Below are 16,325 nucleotides of genomic sequence, written 5' to 3' on the forward strand. Positions count from 1 at the left end.
CTCTGTGTATCTCTCTTTGTGTCTCTCTGACCCAGTCTCTGTGTGTCTCTCTGACCCAGTCTCTGTGTATCTCTCTGACCCAGTCTCTGTGTATCTCTCTGACCCAGTCTCTGTGTATCTCTCTGACCCAGTCTCTGTGTATCTCTCTGTATCTCTGTATCTCTCTGACCCAGTCTCTCTGTATCTCTCTGACCCAGTCTCTGTGTATCTCTCTGACCCAGTGTCTCTGTGTATCTTTGTGTATCTCTCTGACCCAGTATCTCTGTGTATCTCTCTTTGTGTCTCTCTGACCCAGTCTCTGTGTATCTCTCTGACCCAGTCTCTGTGTATCTCTCTGACCCAGTATCTCTGTATCTCTCTGACCCAGTCTCTGTGTATCTCTCTGACCCAGTATATCTGTGTATCTTTGTGCATCTCTCTGACCCAGTATCTCTGTGTATCTCTCTGACCCAGTATATCTGTGTATCTTTGTGTATCTCTCTGACCCAGTATCTCTGTGTATCTCTCTTTGTGTCTCTCTGACCCAGTCTCTGTGTATCTCTCTGACCCAGTCTCTGTGTATCGCTCTGACCCAGTCTCTCTGTATCTCTCTGACCCAGTCTCTGTGTATCTCTCTGACCCAGTCTCTGTGTATCTCTGTATCTCTGACCCAGTCTCTGTGTATCTCTCTGACCCAGTCTCTGTGTATCTCTCTGACCCAGTCTCTGTGTATCTCTCTGTATCTCTATGACCCAGTATCTGTGTATCTCTCTGACCCAGTCTCTGTGTATCGCTCTGACCCAGTGTCTGTGTATCTCTCTGACCCAGTCTCTCTGTATCTCTCTGACCAAGTGTCTGTGTATCTCTCTGACCCAGTATCTCTGCGTATCTTTGTGTATCTCTCTGACCCAGTATCTCTGTGTATCTCTTTGTGTCTCTCTGACCCAGTCTCTGTGTATCTCTCTGACCCAGTCTCTGTGTATCTCTCTGACCCAGTCTCTGTGTATTTCTCTGACCCAGTCTCTGTGTATCTCTCTGACCCACTCTCTGTGTATCTCTCTGACCCAGTATATCTGTGTATCTTTGTGTATCTCTCTGACCCAGTATCTCTGTGTATCTCTCTTTGTGTCTCTCTGACCCAGTCTCTGTGTATCTCTCTGACCCAGTCTCTGTGTATCTCTCTGACCCAGTCTCTGTGTATCGCTCTGACCCAGTCTCTGTGTATCGCTCTGACCCAGTCTCTCTGTATCTCTGTGACCCAGTCTGTGTATCTCTCTGACCCAGTATATCTGTGTATCTTTGTGTATCTCTCTGACCCAGTATCTCTGTGTATCTCTCTTTGTGTCTCTCTGACCCAGTCTCTGTGTATCTCTCTGACCCAGTCTCTGTGTATCTCTCTGACCCAGTCTCTGTGTATCTCTCTGACCCAGTCTCTGTGCATCTCTCTGACCCAGTCTCTGTGTATCTCTCTGACCCAGTCTCTGTGTATCTCTCTGACCCAGTATCTCTGTATCTCTCTGACCCAGTCTCTGTGTATCTCTCTGACCCAGTATCTCTGTATCTCTCTTTGTGTATCTCTCTGACCCAGTATCTCTGTGTATCTCTCTTTGTGTCTCTGACCCAGTCTCTGTGCATCTCTCTGACCCAGTCTCTGTGTATCTCTCTGACCCAGTCTCTGTGCATCTCTCTGACCCAGTCTCTGTGTATCTCTCTGACCCAGTCTCTGTGTATCTCTCTGACCCAGTCTCTGTGTATCTCTCTGACCCAGTCTCTGTGTATCTCTCTGACCCAGTCTCTGTATATCTCTCTGACCCAGTCTCTGTGTATCTCTCTGACCCAGTATCTCTGTATCTCTCTGACCCAGTCTCTGTGTATCTCTCTGACCCAGTCTCTGTGTATCTCTCTGACCCAGTATCTCTGTATCTCTCTGACCCAGTCTCTGTGTATCTCTGTATCTCTCTGACCCAGTCTCTGTGTATCTCTCTGACCCAGTCTCTGTGTATCTCTGACACAGTCTCTGTGTATCTCTCTGTATCTCTATGACCCAGTATCTGTGTATCTCTCTGACCCAGTCTCTGTGTATCGCTCTGACCCAGTGTCTGTGTATCTCTCTGACCCAGTCTCTCTGTATCTCTCTGACCCAGTGTCTGTATCTCTCTGACCCAGTATCTCTGCGTATCTTTGTGTATCTCTCTGACCCAGTATCTCTGTGTATCTCTCTTTGTGTCTCTCTGACCCAGTCTCTGTGTGTCTCTCTGACCCAGTCTCTGTGTATCTCTCTGACCCAGTCTCTGTGTATCTCTCTGACCCAGTCTCTGTGTATCTCTCTGACCCAGTCTCTGTGTATCTCTCTGACCCAGTCTCTGTGTATCTCTCTGACCCAGTCTCTCTGTATCTCTCTGACCCAGTCTCTGTGTATCTCTCTGACCCAGTGTCTCTGTGTATCTTTGTGTATCTCTCTGACCCAGTATCTCTGTGTATCTCTCTTTGTGTCTCTCTGACCCAGTCTCTGTGTATCTCTCTGACCCAGTCTCTGTGTATCGCTCTGACCCAGTCTCTCTGTATCTCTCTGACCCAGTCTCTGTGTATCTCTCTGACCCAGTATATCTGTGTATCTTTGTGCATCTCTCTGACCCAGTATCTCTGTGTATCTCTCTGACCCAGTATATCTGTGTATCTTTGTGTATCTCTCTGACCCAGTATCTCTGTGTATCTCTCTTTGTGTCTCTCTGACCCAGTCTCTGTGTATCTCTCTGACCCAGTCTCTGTGTATCGCTCTGACCCAGTCTCTCTGTATCTCTCTGACCCAGTCTCTGTGTATCTCTCTGACCCAGTATATCTGTGTATCTTTGTGCATCTCTCTGACCCAGTATCTCTGTGTATCTCTCTTTGTGTCTCTCTGACCCAGTCTCTGTGTATCTCTCTGACCCAGTCTCTGTGTATCTCTCTGACCCAGTCTCTGTGTATCTCTCTGACCCAGTCTCTGTGTATCTCTCTGACCCAGTCTCTGTGTATCTCTCTGACCCAGTCTCTGTGTATCTCTGACCCAGTCTCTGTGTATCTCTGTATCTCTGACCCAGTCTCTGTGTATCTCTGACCCAGTCTCTGTGTATCTCTCTGACCCAGTCTCTGTGTATCTCTCTGTATCTCTATGACCCAGTATCTGTGTATCTCTCTGACCCAGTCTCTGTGTATCGCTCTGACCCAGTGTCTGTGTATCTCTCTGACCCAGTCTCTCTGTATCTCTCTGACCAAGTGTCTGTGTATCTCTCTGACCCAGTATCTCTGCGTATCTTTGTGTATCTCTCTGACCCAGTATCTCTGTGTATCTCTCTTTGTGTCTCTCTGACCCAGTCTCTGTGTATCTCTCTGACCCAGTCTCTGTGTATCTCTCTGACCCAGTCTCTGTGTATTTCTCTGACTCAGTCTCTGTGTATCTCTGACCCAGTCTCTGTGTATCTCTCTGACCCAGTATATCTGTGTATCTTTGTGTATCTCTCTGACCCAGTATCTCTGTGTATCTCTCTTTGTGTCTCTCTGACCCAGTCTCTGTGTATCTCTCTGACCCAGTCTCTGTGTATCTCTCTGACCCAGTCTCTGTGTATCGCTCTGACCCAGTCTCTGTGTATCGCTCTGACCCAGTCTCTCTGTATCTCTCTGACCCAGTCTGTGTATCTCTCTGACCCAGTATATCTGTGTATCTTTGTGTATCTCTCTGACCCAGTATCTCTGTGTATCTCTCTTTGTGTCTCTCTGACCCAGTCTCTGTGTATCTCTCTGACCCAGTCTCTGTGTATCTCTCTGACCCAGTCTCTGTGCATCTCTCTGACCCAGTCTCTGTGTATCTCTCTGACCCAGTCTCTGTGTATCTCTCTGACCCAGTATCTCTGTATCTCTCTGACCCAGTCTCTGTGTATCTCTCTGACCCAGTATCTCTGTATCTCTCTTTGTGTATCTCTCTGACCCAGTATCTCTGTGTATCTCTCTTTGTGTCTCTCTGACCCAGTCTCTGTGCATCTCTCTGACCCAGTCTCTGTGTATCTCTCTGACCCAGTCTCTGTGCATCTCTCTGACCCAGTCTCTGTGTATCTCTCTGACCCAGTGTCTCTGTGTATCTTTGTGTATCTCTCTGACCCAGTCTCTGTGTATCTCTCTGACCCAGTCTCTGTGTGTCTCTCTGACCCAGTCTCTGTGTGTCTCTGTGTATCTCTGTATCTCTCTGACCCAGTATCTCTGTGTATCTCTCTGACCCAGTCTCTGTGTATCTCTCTGACCCAGTCTCTGTGTGTCTCTCTGACCCAGTCTCTGTGTGTCTCTGTGTATCTCTGTATCTCTCTGACCCAGTCTCTCTGTATCTCTCTGACCCAGTCTCTGTGTATCTCTCTGACACAGTCTCTGTGTATCTCTCTGTATCTCTATGACCCAGTATCTGTGTATCTCTCTGACCCAGTCTCTGTGTATCGCTCTGACCCAGTGTCTGTGTATCTCTCTGACCCAGTCTCTCTGTATCTCTCTGACCCAGTGTCTGTGTATCTCTCTGACCCAGTATATCTGTGTATCTTTGTGTATCTCTCTGACCCAGTATCTCTGTGTATCTCTCTTTGTGTCTCTCTGACCCAGTCTCTGTGTATCTCTCTGACCCAGTCTCTGTGTATCTCTCTGACCCAGTCTCTGTGTATCTCTCTGACCCAGTCTCTGTGTATCTCTCTGACCCAGTCTCTCTGTATCTCTCTGACCCAGTCTCTGTGTATCTCTCTGACCCAGTGTCTCTGTGTATATTTGTGTATCTCTCTGACCCAGTATCTCTGTGTATCTCTCTTTGTGTCTCTCTGACCCAGTCTCTGTTTATCTCTCTGACCCAGTCTCTGTGTATCTCTCTGACCCAGTCTCTGTGTATCTCTCTGACCCAGTCTCTGTGTATCTCTCTGACCCAGTATCTCTGTATCTCTCTGACCCAGTATCTCTGTGTATCTCTCTGACCCAGTATCTCTGTGTATCTCTCTGACCCAGTCTCTGTGTATCTCTCTGACCCAGTCTCTGTGTATCTCTCTGACCCAGTATCTCTGTGTATCTCTCTGACCCAGTCTCTGTGTGTATCTCTGTATCTCTCTGACCCAGTCTCTCTGTATCTCTCTGACCCAGTATCTCTGTGTATCTCTCTGACCCAGTATCTCTGTGTATCTCTCTGACCCAGTCTCTCTGTATCTCTCTGACCCAGTATCTCTGTGTATCTCTCTGACCCAGTCTCTCTGTATCTCTCTGACCCAGTCTCTGTGTATCTCTCTGACCCAGTATCTGTGTATCTCTCTGACCCAGTATCTCTGTGTATCTCTTTGACCCAGTCTCTGTGTGTATCTCTGTATCTCTCTGACCCAGTATCTCTGTGTGTATCTCTGTATCTCTCTGACCCAGTATCTCTGTCTCTGTGTATCTCTCCCAGGCTGTGGTGGACGGCACAGAGAACTCTGTGGTTCTGCGGTATCTCAACTCCTTAACAGAGTACCAGTTAGCTGTGTTCGCTGTCTACACCAGCTCAGCGAGCGAGGCACTTCGTGGCAGCGAGACCACATGTGAGTTCACCTCCCTTCTCATTATCAGCAAGACTATTTTCTACACTTGTTCTTTTTTCCTCCTGGGCCAAGTTGGATGTGTGTAAACATACTCTTTCACCTGGGTTTAACCCAACTCTCTGTGTGTGTCTGTTCGTTCCTGTGTGTGTGCGCGTTCCTGCGTGTGTTCACGTGTGTCTCAGTGGCTCTCCCCATGGTGAACGTCCTGGAGCTGTACGACGTTACCCACAACACCATGCGGGCGCGGTGGAGCGGTGTGCAGGGCGTCTCGGGGTACATGGTCCTATACGCCCCCCTGACCAAGGACCAGGCCTCCGACGAGAAAGAGGTACCCCAGCCGGAGGGCCGCGAGCCTGAGTGGGATCGGTCTGGGGGAGGGTTCTTCCTGGAGGGGCTGCTGGTGGTCCGTGTCTCTTTTCTCCTGATGAAATATAGCATGGATAATCCCTAGTTCCTAAACCACAGGAGCACCGGGGGTGGGAGGCCTTGTGTCAGTACATCTGCTGCTGGGCGGCAGGGTAGCCTAGTGGTTACCTAGTGGTTACCTAGTGGCCTAGTGGTTACCTAGTGGTTACCTAGTGGTTACCTAGTGGTTACCTAGTGGTTACCTAGTGGCCTAGTGGTTACCTAGTGGCCTAGTGGTTACCTAGTGGTTACCTAGTGGTTACCTAGTGGTTACCTAGTGGTTACCTAGTGGTTACCTAGTGGTTACCTAGTGGCCTAGTGGTTACCTAGTGGTTACCTAGTGGCCTAGTGGCTACCTAGTGGTTACCTAGTGGTTACCTAGTGGCCTAGTGGTTGCCTAGTGGTTACCTAGTGGTTACCTAGTGGTTACCTAGTGGTTACCTAGTGGCCTAGTGGTTACCTAGTGGTTACCTAGTGGTTACCTAGTGGTTACCTAGTGGTTACCTAGTGGCCTAGTGGTTACCTAGTGGTTACCTAGTGGTTACCTAGTGATTACCTAGTGGTTAGAGCATTGGACTAGTAATCGGAAGGTTACAAGTTCAAATCCCCGAGCTGACAAGGTACAAATCTGTCGTTCTGCCCCTGAACAGGCAGTTAACCCACGGTTCCTAGGCCGTCATTGAAAATAAGAATTTGTTCTTAACTGACTTGCCTAGTTAAATAAAGGTTCAAAATAAAAACATCATAACCATCTGGAGGTTCCACAGGCTTATTGGATCTGGTGGTGTCATGGAGGCAGGAGAGGCCTCAATAGGAGGACATCCTCTGTCCCTGTCTCTGTCTCTTTCTCCATCTGTCACTGTCCCTGTCTCTCTCTGTCCCTGTCTCTGTCCCTATCTCTGTCCCTGTTTCTCTCCGTCCATGTATCTGTCCCTGTCCCTGTCTCTCTCTGTCCCTATCTCTGTCTCTGTATCTGTCATTGTCTCTGTCTCTCTCTGTCCCTGTCTCTGTCCCTGTCTCTGTCTCTGTCCATGTCTCTGTCCCTGTCTCTCTCTGTCCCCGTCTCTGTCCCTGTCTCTGTCTCTCTCTGTCCCTATCTCTGTCTCTGTCTCTGTCCCTGTCTCTGTCTCGGTATCTGTCCCTGTCTCTGTCTCTCTCTGTCCCTGTCTCTGTCTCTGTCTCTGTCTCTGTCCCTATCTCTGTCTCGGTATCTGTCCCTGTCTCTGTCTCTGTCTCTCTCTGTCCCTTTCTCTGTCCCTGTCTCTCTCTGTCCCTATCTCTGTCTCTGTCTCTCTGTCCCTGTCTCTGTCTCTCTCTGTCCCTATCTCTGTCTCTGTCTCTGTCTCTGTCCCTGTCTCTGTCTCGGTATCTGTCCCTGTCTCTGTCTCTCTCTGTCCCTGTCTCTGTCTCTGTCCCTATCTCTGTCTCGGTATCTGTCCCTGTCTCTGTCTCTGTCTCTCTCTGTCCCTTTCTCTGTCCCTGTCTCTCTCTGTCCCTATCTCTGTCTCTGTCTCTCTGTCCCTGTCTCTGTCTCTCTCTGTCCCCGTCTCTGTCCCTGTCCCTATCTCTGTGTCTGTCTCTGTCCCTGTCTCTGTCTCTCTCTGTCCCTATCTCTGTGTCTGTCTCTGTCCCTATCTCTGTCCGTGTATCTGTCCCTGTCCCTGTCCCTAGCTCTGTCCATGTCTCTGTCCCTGTCCCTGTCTCTGTCCCTGTCCCTGTCCCGATCTCTGTCTCTGTCTCTGTCTCTGTCTCTGTCCCTGTCTCTAGAGAACATGTTGCAGTTTTAAAGAAAGTGTGCTTCAAATCTACATGAGGGGGCAGAGAGGAAAATGAGCTGTTTTACATTTTGACATGAGGGGGCAGAGAGGAAAATGAGCTGTTTTACATTTTGACATGAGGGGGCAGAGAGGAAAATGAGCTGTTTTACATTTTGACATGAGGGGGCAGAGAGGAAAATGAGCTGTTTTACATTTTGCCATGAGGGGACAGAGAGGAAAATGAGCTGTTTTACATTTTGACATGAGGGGACAGAGAGGAAAATGAGCTGTTTTACATTTTGACATGAGGGGACAGAGAGGAAAATGAGCTGTTTTACATTTTGACATGAGGACAGAGGAAAATGAGCTGTTTTACATTTTGACATGAGGGGACAGAGTGGAAAATGAGCTGTTTTACATTTTGACATGAGGGGACAGAGAGGAAAATGAGCTGTTTTACATTTTGACATGAGGGGACAGAGAGGAAAATGAGCTGTTTTACATTTTGACATGAGGGGGCAGAGAGGAAAATGAGCTGTTTTACATTTTGACATGAGGGGACAGAGAGGAAAATGAGCTGTTTTACATTTTGACATGAGGGGACAGAGAGGAAAATGAGCTGTTTTACATTTTGACATGAGGGGGCAGAGAGGAAAATGAGCTGTTTTACATTTTGCCATGAGGACAGAGAGGAAAATGAGCTGTTTTACATTTTGACGACATGGGGGCAGAGAGGAAAATGAGCTGTTTTACATTTTGACATGAGGGGGCAGAGAGGAAAATGAGCTGTTTTACATTTTGCCATGAGGACAGAGAGGAAAATGAGTTGTTTTACATTTTGACATGAGGGGCAGAGAGGAAAATGAGCTGTTTTACATTTTGACATGAGGGACAGAGAGGAAAATGAGCTGTTTTACATTTTGACATGAGGGGGCAGAGAGGAAAATGAGCTGTTTTACATTTTGACATGAGGGGACAGAGAGGAAAATGAGCTGTTTTACATTTTGCCATAGGGTGTATTTTTGCATTTTTTAATATGATATCTGAGTGACACTGACTAACAGAATCGATGGGGGCCCCTGGTCGGTATTTCAACCATGATAACAAGTTTAGATAGCTGTCTGCTAAACTAACTGACACGGGCTAATTGACTGACTATCAGTGTCTGACATAACAAGAGAAACACTGACGATGTACCACCACATTCTGAAATTGCAACTTGTGTATTCTAATCTTCTAACCCGCAACAGTAAGTTGAGACCTCGACTGAGTTTCTAAAATAGACTGCTCAAAAAAATAGAGGGAACACTGAAACAACACAATGTAACTCCAAGTGAATCACACTTCTGTAAAATCAAACTGTCCACTTAGGAAGCAACACTGATTGACAATTAATTTCACATGCTGTTGTACAAATGGAATAGACAACAGGTTGACATTATAGGCAATTAGCAAGACACCCCCAATAAAGGAGTGGTTCTGCAGGTGATGACCACAGACCACTTCTCAGTTCCTATGCTTCCTGGCTGATGTTTTGGTCACTTGAATGCTGGCGGTGCATTCACTCTAGTGGTAGCATGAGACGGAGTCTACAACCCACACAAGTGGCTCAGGTAGTGCAGCTCATCCAGGATGGCACATCAATGCGAGCTGTGGCAAGAAGGTTTGCTGTGTCTGTCAGCGTAGTGTCCAGAGCATGGAGGCGCTACCAGGAGACAGGCCAGTACATCAGGAGACGTGGAGGAGGCCGTAGGAGGGCAACAACCCAGCAGCAGGACCGCTACCTCCGCCTTTGTGCAAGGAGGAGCAGGAGGAGCACTGCCAGAGCCCTGCAAAATGACCTCCAGCAGGCCACAAATGTGCATGTGTCTGCTCAAACAGTCAGAAACAGACTCCATGAGGGTGGTATGAGGGCCCGACGTCCACAGGTGGGGGTTGTGCTTACAGCCCAACACCGTGCAGGATGTTTGGCATTTGCCAGAGAACACCAAGATTGGCAAGTTCGCCACTGGCGCCCTGTGTTCTTCACAGATGAAAGCCGGTTCACACTGAGCACATGTGACAGACGTGACAGAGTCTGGAGACGCCGTGGAGAACGTTCTGCTGCCTGCAACATCCTCCAGCATGACCGGTTTGGCAGTCATGGTGTGGGGTGGCATTTCTTTGGGGGCACTCCATGTGCTCGCCAGAGGTAGCCTGACTGCCATTAGGTACCGAGATGAGATCCTCAGACCCCTTGTGAGACCATATGCTGGTGCGATTGGCCCTGGGTTCCTCCTAATGCAAGACAATGCTAGACCTCATGTGGCTGGTGTGTGTCAGCAGTTCCTGCAAGAGGAAGGCATTGACGCTATGGAGGCCCATTCCCCAGACCTGAATCCAATTGAGCACATCTGGGACATCATGTCCCGTCCATCCACCAACGCCACGGCACCACAGACTGTCCAGGAGTTGGCGGATGCTTTAGTCCAGGTCTGGGAGGAGACAGGAGACATCCGCCACCTCATCAGGAGCAAGCCCAGGCGTTGTAGGGAGGTCATACAGGCACTTGGAGGCCACACACACTACTGAGCCTCATTTAGACTTGTTTTAAGGACATTACATCAAAGTTGGATCAGCCTGTAGTGTGGTTTTCCACTTTATTTTGAGTGTGACTCCAAATCCAGACCTCAATGGGTTGATAAATTTGATTTCCATTGATAATTTTTGTGTGATTTTGTTGTCAGCACATTCAACTATGTAAAGAAAAAAGTATTTAATGAGAATATTTCATTCATTCAGATCTAGGATGTGTTATTTTAGTGTTCCCTTTATTTTGAGAGAGAGAGAGACACACAGAGCAGTGTATATATATATATATATATTATGGGGAACTTTGGTTTAACCAAACTCTGTGTGTGGCTCGTGGCCCTTCCAAAGTGTGGCCGCGGTCCGGATTATTCCACAAGATAAACGACTCTGCTTTTTCTACAGTATTGCGCGCCTCAGAAATAATACTGTACGTTCTGTACAGCTGTCTTCAGACCGGGCAAAGAAGTTACATGTTTCATGTTGAATTATTCTCCGTACTAATCAGGCTTCCAGATGGCGCTTCTTGGCTTCAGTCCCAACAGTACCCTGTTCCCCATATAGTCCACTACATTAGTCCACGACACAAGTAGTGCAATATATAAGGAATAGGTTGTAATTTGGGACTCACACCACTGTGTCATCTGGAACTTCATCGATGCTTTCCCATTTCCTCCTTTAATACCAACAGATGAAGGTGTCAGACGCAGTAACTGATCTACAGCTGGAGGACTTGACTCCTGCCACTGAGTACACGGTGACAGTCTACGCCATGTATGGAGAAGAAGCTAGCGATCCTATGAGTAGCCAGCAGACCACCTGTAAGTGTCCTCTTAAACCTACTGTTAAATATTCAACAATTCAGATAAAGGACAGATATACAGATATACTCCTGAGGACAGATATACTGTGGGTCTTCCTGAGGACAGATATACTGAAGGTCTTCCCGAGGACAGATATACTGAAGGTCTTCCTGAGGACAGATATACTGTGGGTCTTCCTGAGGACAGATATACTGAAGGTCTTCCCGATGACAGATATACTGTAGGTCTTCCTGAGGACAGGTATACTGTGGGTCTTCCTGAGGACAGATATACTGTGGGTCTTCCCGAGGACAGATATACTGAAGGTCTTCCCGAGGACAAATATACTGAAGGTCTTCCTGAGGACAGATATACTGTGGGTCTTCCCGAGGACAGATATACTGAAGGTCTTCCCGGGGACAAATATACTGTGGGTCTTCCCGAGGACAGATATACTGAAGGTCTTCCTGAGGACACATATACTGAAGGTCTTCCTGAGGACAGATATACTGTGGGTCTTCCCGAGGACAGATATACTGAAGGTCTTCCTGAGGACACATATACTGAAGGTCTTCCTGAGGACAGATATACTGTGGGTCTTCCTGAGGACAGATATACTGTGGGTCTTCCTGAGGACAGATATACTGAAGTTCTTCCTGAGGACAGATATACTGTAGGTCTTCCTGAGGACAGGTATACTGTGGGTCTTCCTGAGGACAGATATACTGTGGGTCTTCCTGAGGACAGATATACTGTGGGTCTTCCTGAGGACAGATATACTGTGGGTCTTCCTGAGGACAGATATACTGTAGGTCTTCCCGAGGACAGATATACTGTAGGTCTTCCCGAGGACAGATATACTGAAGGTCTTCCTGATGACAGATATACTGAAGGTCTTCCTGAGGACAGATATACTGAAGGTCTTCCTGAGGACAGATATACTGTAGGTCTTCCCGAGGACAGATATACTGTAGGTCTTCCTGAGGACAGATATACTGAAGGTCTTCCCGAGGACAGATATACTGAAGGTCTTCCCGAGGACAGATATACTGAAGGTCTTCCTGATGACAGATATACTGTGGGTCTTCCTGATGACAGATATACTGTGGGTCTTCCTGATGACAGATATACTGAAGGTCTTCCTGATGACAGATATACTGAAGGTCTTCCTGAGGACAGATATACTGTAGGTCTTCCTGAGGACAGATATACTGTAGGTCTTCCTGAGGACAGATATACTGAAGGTCTTCCTGAGGACAGATATACTGAAGGTCTTCCCGAGGACAGATATACTGAAGGTCTTCCTGATGACAGATATACTGTGGGTCTTCCTGATGACAGATATACTGTGGGTCTTCCTGATGACAGATATACTCTGGGTCTTCCTGAGGACAGATATACTGTGGGTCTTCCTGAGGACAGATATACTGAAGGTCTTCCCGAGGACAGATATACTGAAGGTCTTCCTGAGGACAGATATACTGTGGGTCTTCCTGAGGACAGATATACTGAAGGTCTTCCCGAGGACAGATATACTGTAGGTCTTCCTGAGGACAGGTATACTGTGGGTCTTCCTGAGGACAGATATACTGTGGGTCTTCCCGAGGACAGATATACTGAAGGTCTTCCTGAGGACAGGTATACTGTGGGTCTTCCTGAGGACAGATATACTGTGGGTCTTCCCGAGGACAGATATACTGAAGGTCTTCCTGAGGACAGATATACTGTGGGTCTTCCTGAGGACAGATATACTGAAGGTCTTCCCGAGGACAGATATACTGAAGGTCTTCCCGAGGACAAATATACTGAAGGTCTTCCTGAGGACAGATATACTGTGGGTCTTCCCGAGGACAGATATACTGAAGGTCTTCCCGGGGACAAATATACTGTGGGTCTTCCCGAGGACAGATATACTGAAGGTCTTCCTGAGGACACATATACTGAAGGTCTTCCTGAGGACAGATATACTGTGGGTCTTCCCGAGGACAGATATACTGAAGGTCTTCCTGAGGACACATATACTGAAGGTCTTCCTGAGGACAGATATACTGTGGGTCTTCCTGAGGACAGATATACTGTGGGTCTTCCTGAGGACAGATATACTGAAGTTCTTCCTGAGGACAGATATACTGTAGGTCTTCCTGAGGACAGGAATACTGTGGGTCTTCCTGAGGACAGATATACTGTGGGTCTTCCTGAGGACAGATATACTGTGGGTCTTCCTGAGGACAGATATACTGTGGGTCTTCCTGAGGACAGATATACTGTGGGTCTTCCTGAGGACAGATATACTGTAGGTCTTCACGAGGACAGATATACTGTAGGTCTTCCCGAGGACAGATATACTGAAGGTCTTCCTGTCTTCAGAAGTTGTAGCTGTATAGCACTTAGTGTCTGCTGATGGAAAAAGGGCTCTGTAAATACATTTGATTGATTGATTGATCTCTTCAACATGACATTTTGAGTTTACCCCTTTGTGTCTGCAGTGCCACTGAGCCCTCCCAAGAACCTTGTGTTCTCCGAGGTGGACCACAACTCAGCCAAACTGTCGTGGGAAGCTGCCTCGAGGAAGGTGACAGGATACCGCATCATGTACGTCAAGACTGACGGGCTAAAGACTGATGAGGTGAGAGACAACACTAGGGGATTTAACCTAGAACAACACTAGGGGATTTAACCTAGAACAACACTAGGGGATTTAACCTAGAACAACACTAGGGGATTTAACCTAGAACAACACTAGGGGATTTAACCGAGAACAACACTAGGGGATTTAACCTAGAACAACACTAGGGGATTTAACCTAGAACAACACTAGGGGATTTAACCTAGAACAAGACTAGGGATTTAACCTAGAACAACACTAGGGGATTTAACCTAGAACAACACTAGGGGATTTAACCTAGAACAACACTAGGGGATTTAACCGAGAACAACACTAGGGGATTTAACCTAGAACAACACTAGGGGATTTAACTGAGAACAACACTAGGGGATTTAACCTAGAACAACACTAGGGGATTTAACCTAGAACAACACTAGGGGATTTAACCTAGAACAACACTAGGGGATTTAACCTAGAACAACACTAGGGGATTTAACCTAGAACAACACTAGGGGATTTAACCTAGAACAACACTAGGGGATTTAACCTAGAACAACACTAGGGGATTTAACCTAGAACAACACTAGGGGATTTAACCTAGAACAACACTAGGGGATTTAACCTAGAACAACACTAGGGGATTTAACCTAGAACAACACTAGGGGATTTAACCGAGAACAACACTAGGGGATTTAACCTAGAACAACACTAGGGGATTTAACCTAGAACAACACTAGGGGATTTAACCTAGAACAACACTAGGGGATTTAACCTAGAACAACACTAGGGGATTTAACCTAGAACAACACTAGGGGATTTAACCTAGAACAAGACTATGGGATTTAACCTAGAACAAGACTAGGGGATTTAACCTAGAACAACACTACGGGATTTAACCTAGAACAACACTAGGGGATTTAACCTAGAACAACACAAAGGGATTTAACCTAGAACAACACTAGGGGATTTAACCTAGAACAACACTAGGGGATTTAACCTAGAACAACACTACTGTGTTTCTCTCTCTCTTCTGTCAATACTGTTTGTCTCTCTCTCTCTTCTGTCAATACTGTGTCTCTCTCTCTCTTCTGTCAATACTGTGTTTCTCTCTCTCTCTTCTGTCAATACTGTTTGTCTCTCTCTCTTCTGTCAATACTGTGTGTCTCTCTCTCTTCTGTCAATACTGTTTGTCTCTCTCTCTCTCTCTCTTCTGTCAATACTGTGTGTCTCTCTCTCTTCTGTCAATACTGTTTGTCTCTCTCTCTCTCTTCTGTCAATACTGTGTGTCTCTCTCTCTCTCTTCTGTCAATACTGTTTGTCTCTCTCTCTTCTGTCAATACTGTTTGTCTCTCTCTCTTCTGTCAATACTGTGTGTCTCTGTTTCCCCTTAGGTGGATGTGGGTCCAGTCACGTCCTGGACTCTGAATGAACTGACGTCTGCAACGGAGTATGAGGTAGCCATATTTGGGATCTACGACGAGGGCCAATCAGAAGCCCTCTCTGGCAGCTTCACCACCGGTAAGAACCAATCAGAGTCTCTCAGAGTAGTGCCAGATGGACAGGGTTTGCCCTTTAGGAGCTATTTTATCGGTACTAACCAGGTCAGAATAGGACTGTAGTATGAGTTTTTCCAGTCAGAAGTGATGTGTGTTTTACTTCATGTTATAGCTGATCTTACTGTTCTGATGATGCTGTTTGATCTCTCTAATAGACCCTGTGCCAGGACCTCTTGACCTCCAGACCAATGAGGTCACCGCGGAGAGCTTCCGGGTCAGCTGGGGTCACTCTGCTCCGGGCATTGTCCTCTACAAACTGACCTGGGCTCCTTATGATGGAGGGGACACTAAGGAGGTCAGTTTGGGGTCAACCCACTAAGGAAGTTAGGACAGGGACAACTCACTAAGGAGGTCAGGACTGAGACAACCCACTATGGAGGTTGGTACTGGGACAACCCACTAAGGAGGTTGGTACTGGGACAACCCACTAAGGAGGTCAGTACTGGGATAATCCACTAAGGAGGTTGGTACTGGGACAACCCACTAAGGAGGTTGGTACTGGGATAATCCACTAAGGAGGTTGGTTCTGGGACAACCCACTAAGGAGGTTGGTTCTGGGACAACCCACTAAGGAGGTTGGTACTGGGACAACCCACTAAGGAGGTTGGTACTGGGACAATCCACTAAGGAGGTTGGTACTGGGACAACCCACTAAGGAGGTTGGTACTGGGATAATCCACTAAGGAGGTTGGTACTGGGACAACCCACTAAGGAGGTCAGTACTGGGACAATCCACTAAGGAGGTTGGTACTGGGATAATCCACTAAGGAGGTTGGTACTGGGATAACCCACTAAGGAGGTCAGTACTGGGACAACCCACTAAGGAGGTTGGTACTGGGACAACCCACTAAGGAGGTTGGTACTGGGACAACCCACTAAGGAGGTTGGTACTGGGACAACCCACTAAGGAGGTTGGTACTGGGACAACCCACTAAGGAGGTTGGTACTGGGACAATCCACTAAGGAGGTTGGTACTGGGACAACCCACTAAGGAGGTTGGTACTGGGATAATCCACTAAGGAGGTTGGTACTGGGACAACCCACTAAGGAGGTTGGTACTGGGATAACCCACTAAGGAGGTT

The 16,325-nt window shown here is 47.3% G+C and overlaps 1 protein-coding gene across 2 annotated transcripts in view; it reads left to right on the forward strand.

Annotated features, from left to right (window-relative positions):
* LOC118379382 (collagen alpha-1(XIV) chain-like) overlaps positions 1 to 16,325 on the forward strand; it is a 208,860-nt gene that overhangs the window by 68,020 nt on the left and 124,515 nt on the right. For both annotated transcript variants that reach the window (XM_052502717.1, XM_052502716.1), the window contains exons 7-12: positions 5,420 to 5,549; positions 5,732 to 5,877; positions 10,971 to 11,100; positions 13,569 to 13,708; positions 15,079 to 15,205; positions 15,399 to 15,538. In XM_052502717.1, the coding sequence (XP_052358677.1) occupies positions 5,420 to 5,549; positions 5,732 to 5,877; positions 10,971 to 11,100; positions 13,569 to 13,708; positions 15,079 to 15,205; positions 15,399 to 15,538 (813 nt within the window). The remainder of the gene's footprint in view (positions 1 to 5,419; positions 5,550 to 5,731; positions 5,878 to 10,970; positions 11,101 to 13,568; positions 13,709 to 15,078; positions 15,206 to 15,398; positions 15,539 to 16,325) is intronic.

Source organism: Oncorhynchus keta, unplaced genomic scaffold (assembly GCF_023373465.1).
Source record: "Oncorhynchus keta strain PuntledgeMale-10-30-2019 unplaced genomic scaffold, Oket_V2 Un_contig_16010_pilon_pilon, whole genome shotgun sequence".
NCBI classification, from domain to species: domain Eukaryota; kingdom Metazoa; phylum Chordata; class Actinopteri; order Salmoniformes; family Salmonidae; genus Oncorhynchus; species Oncorhynchus keta.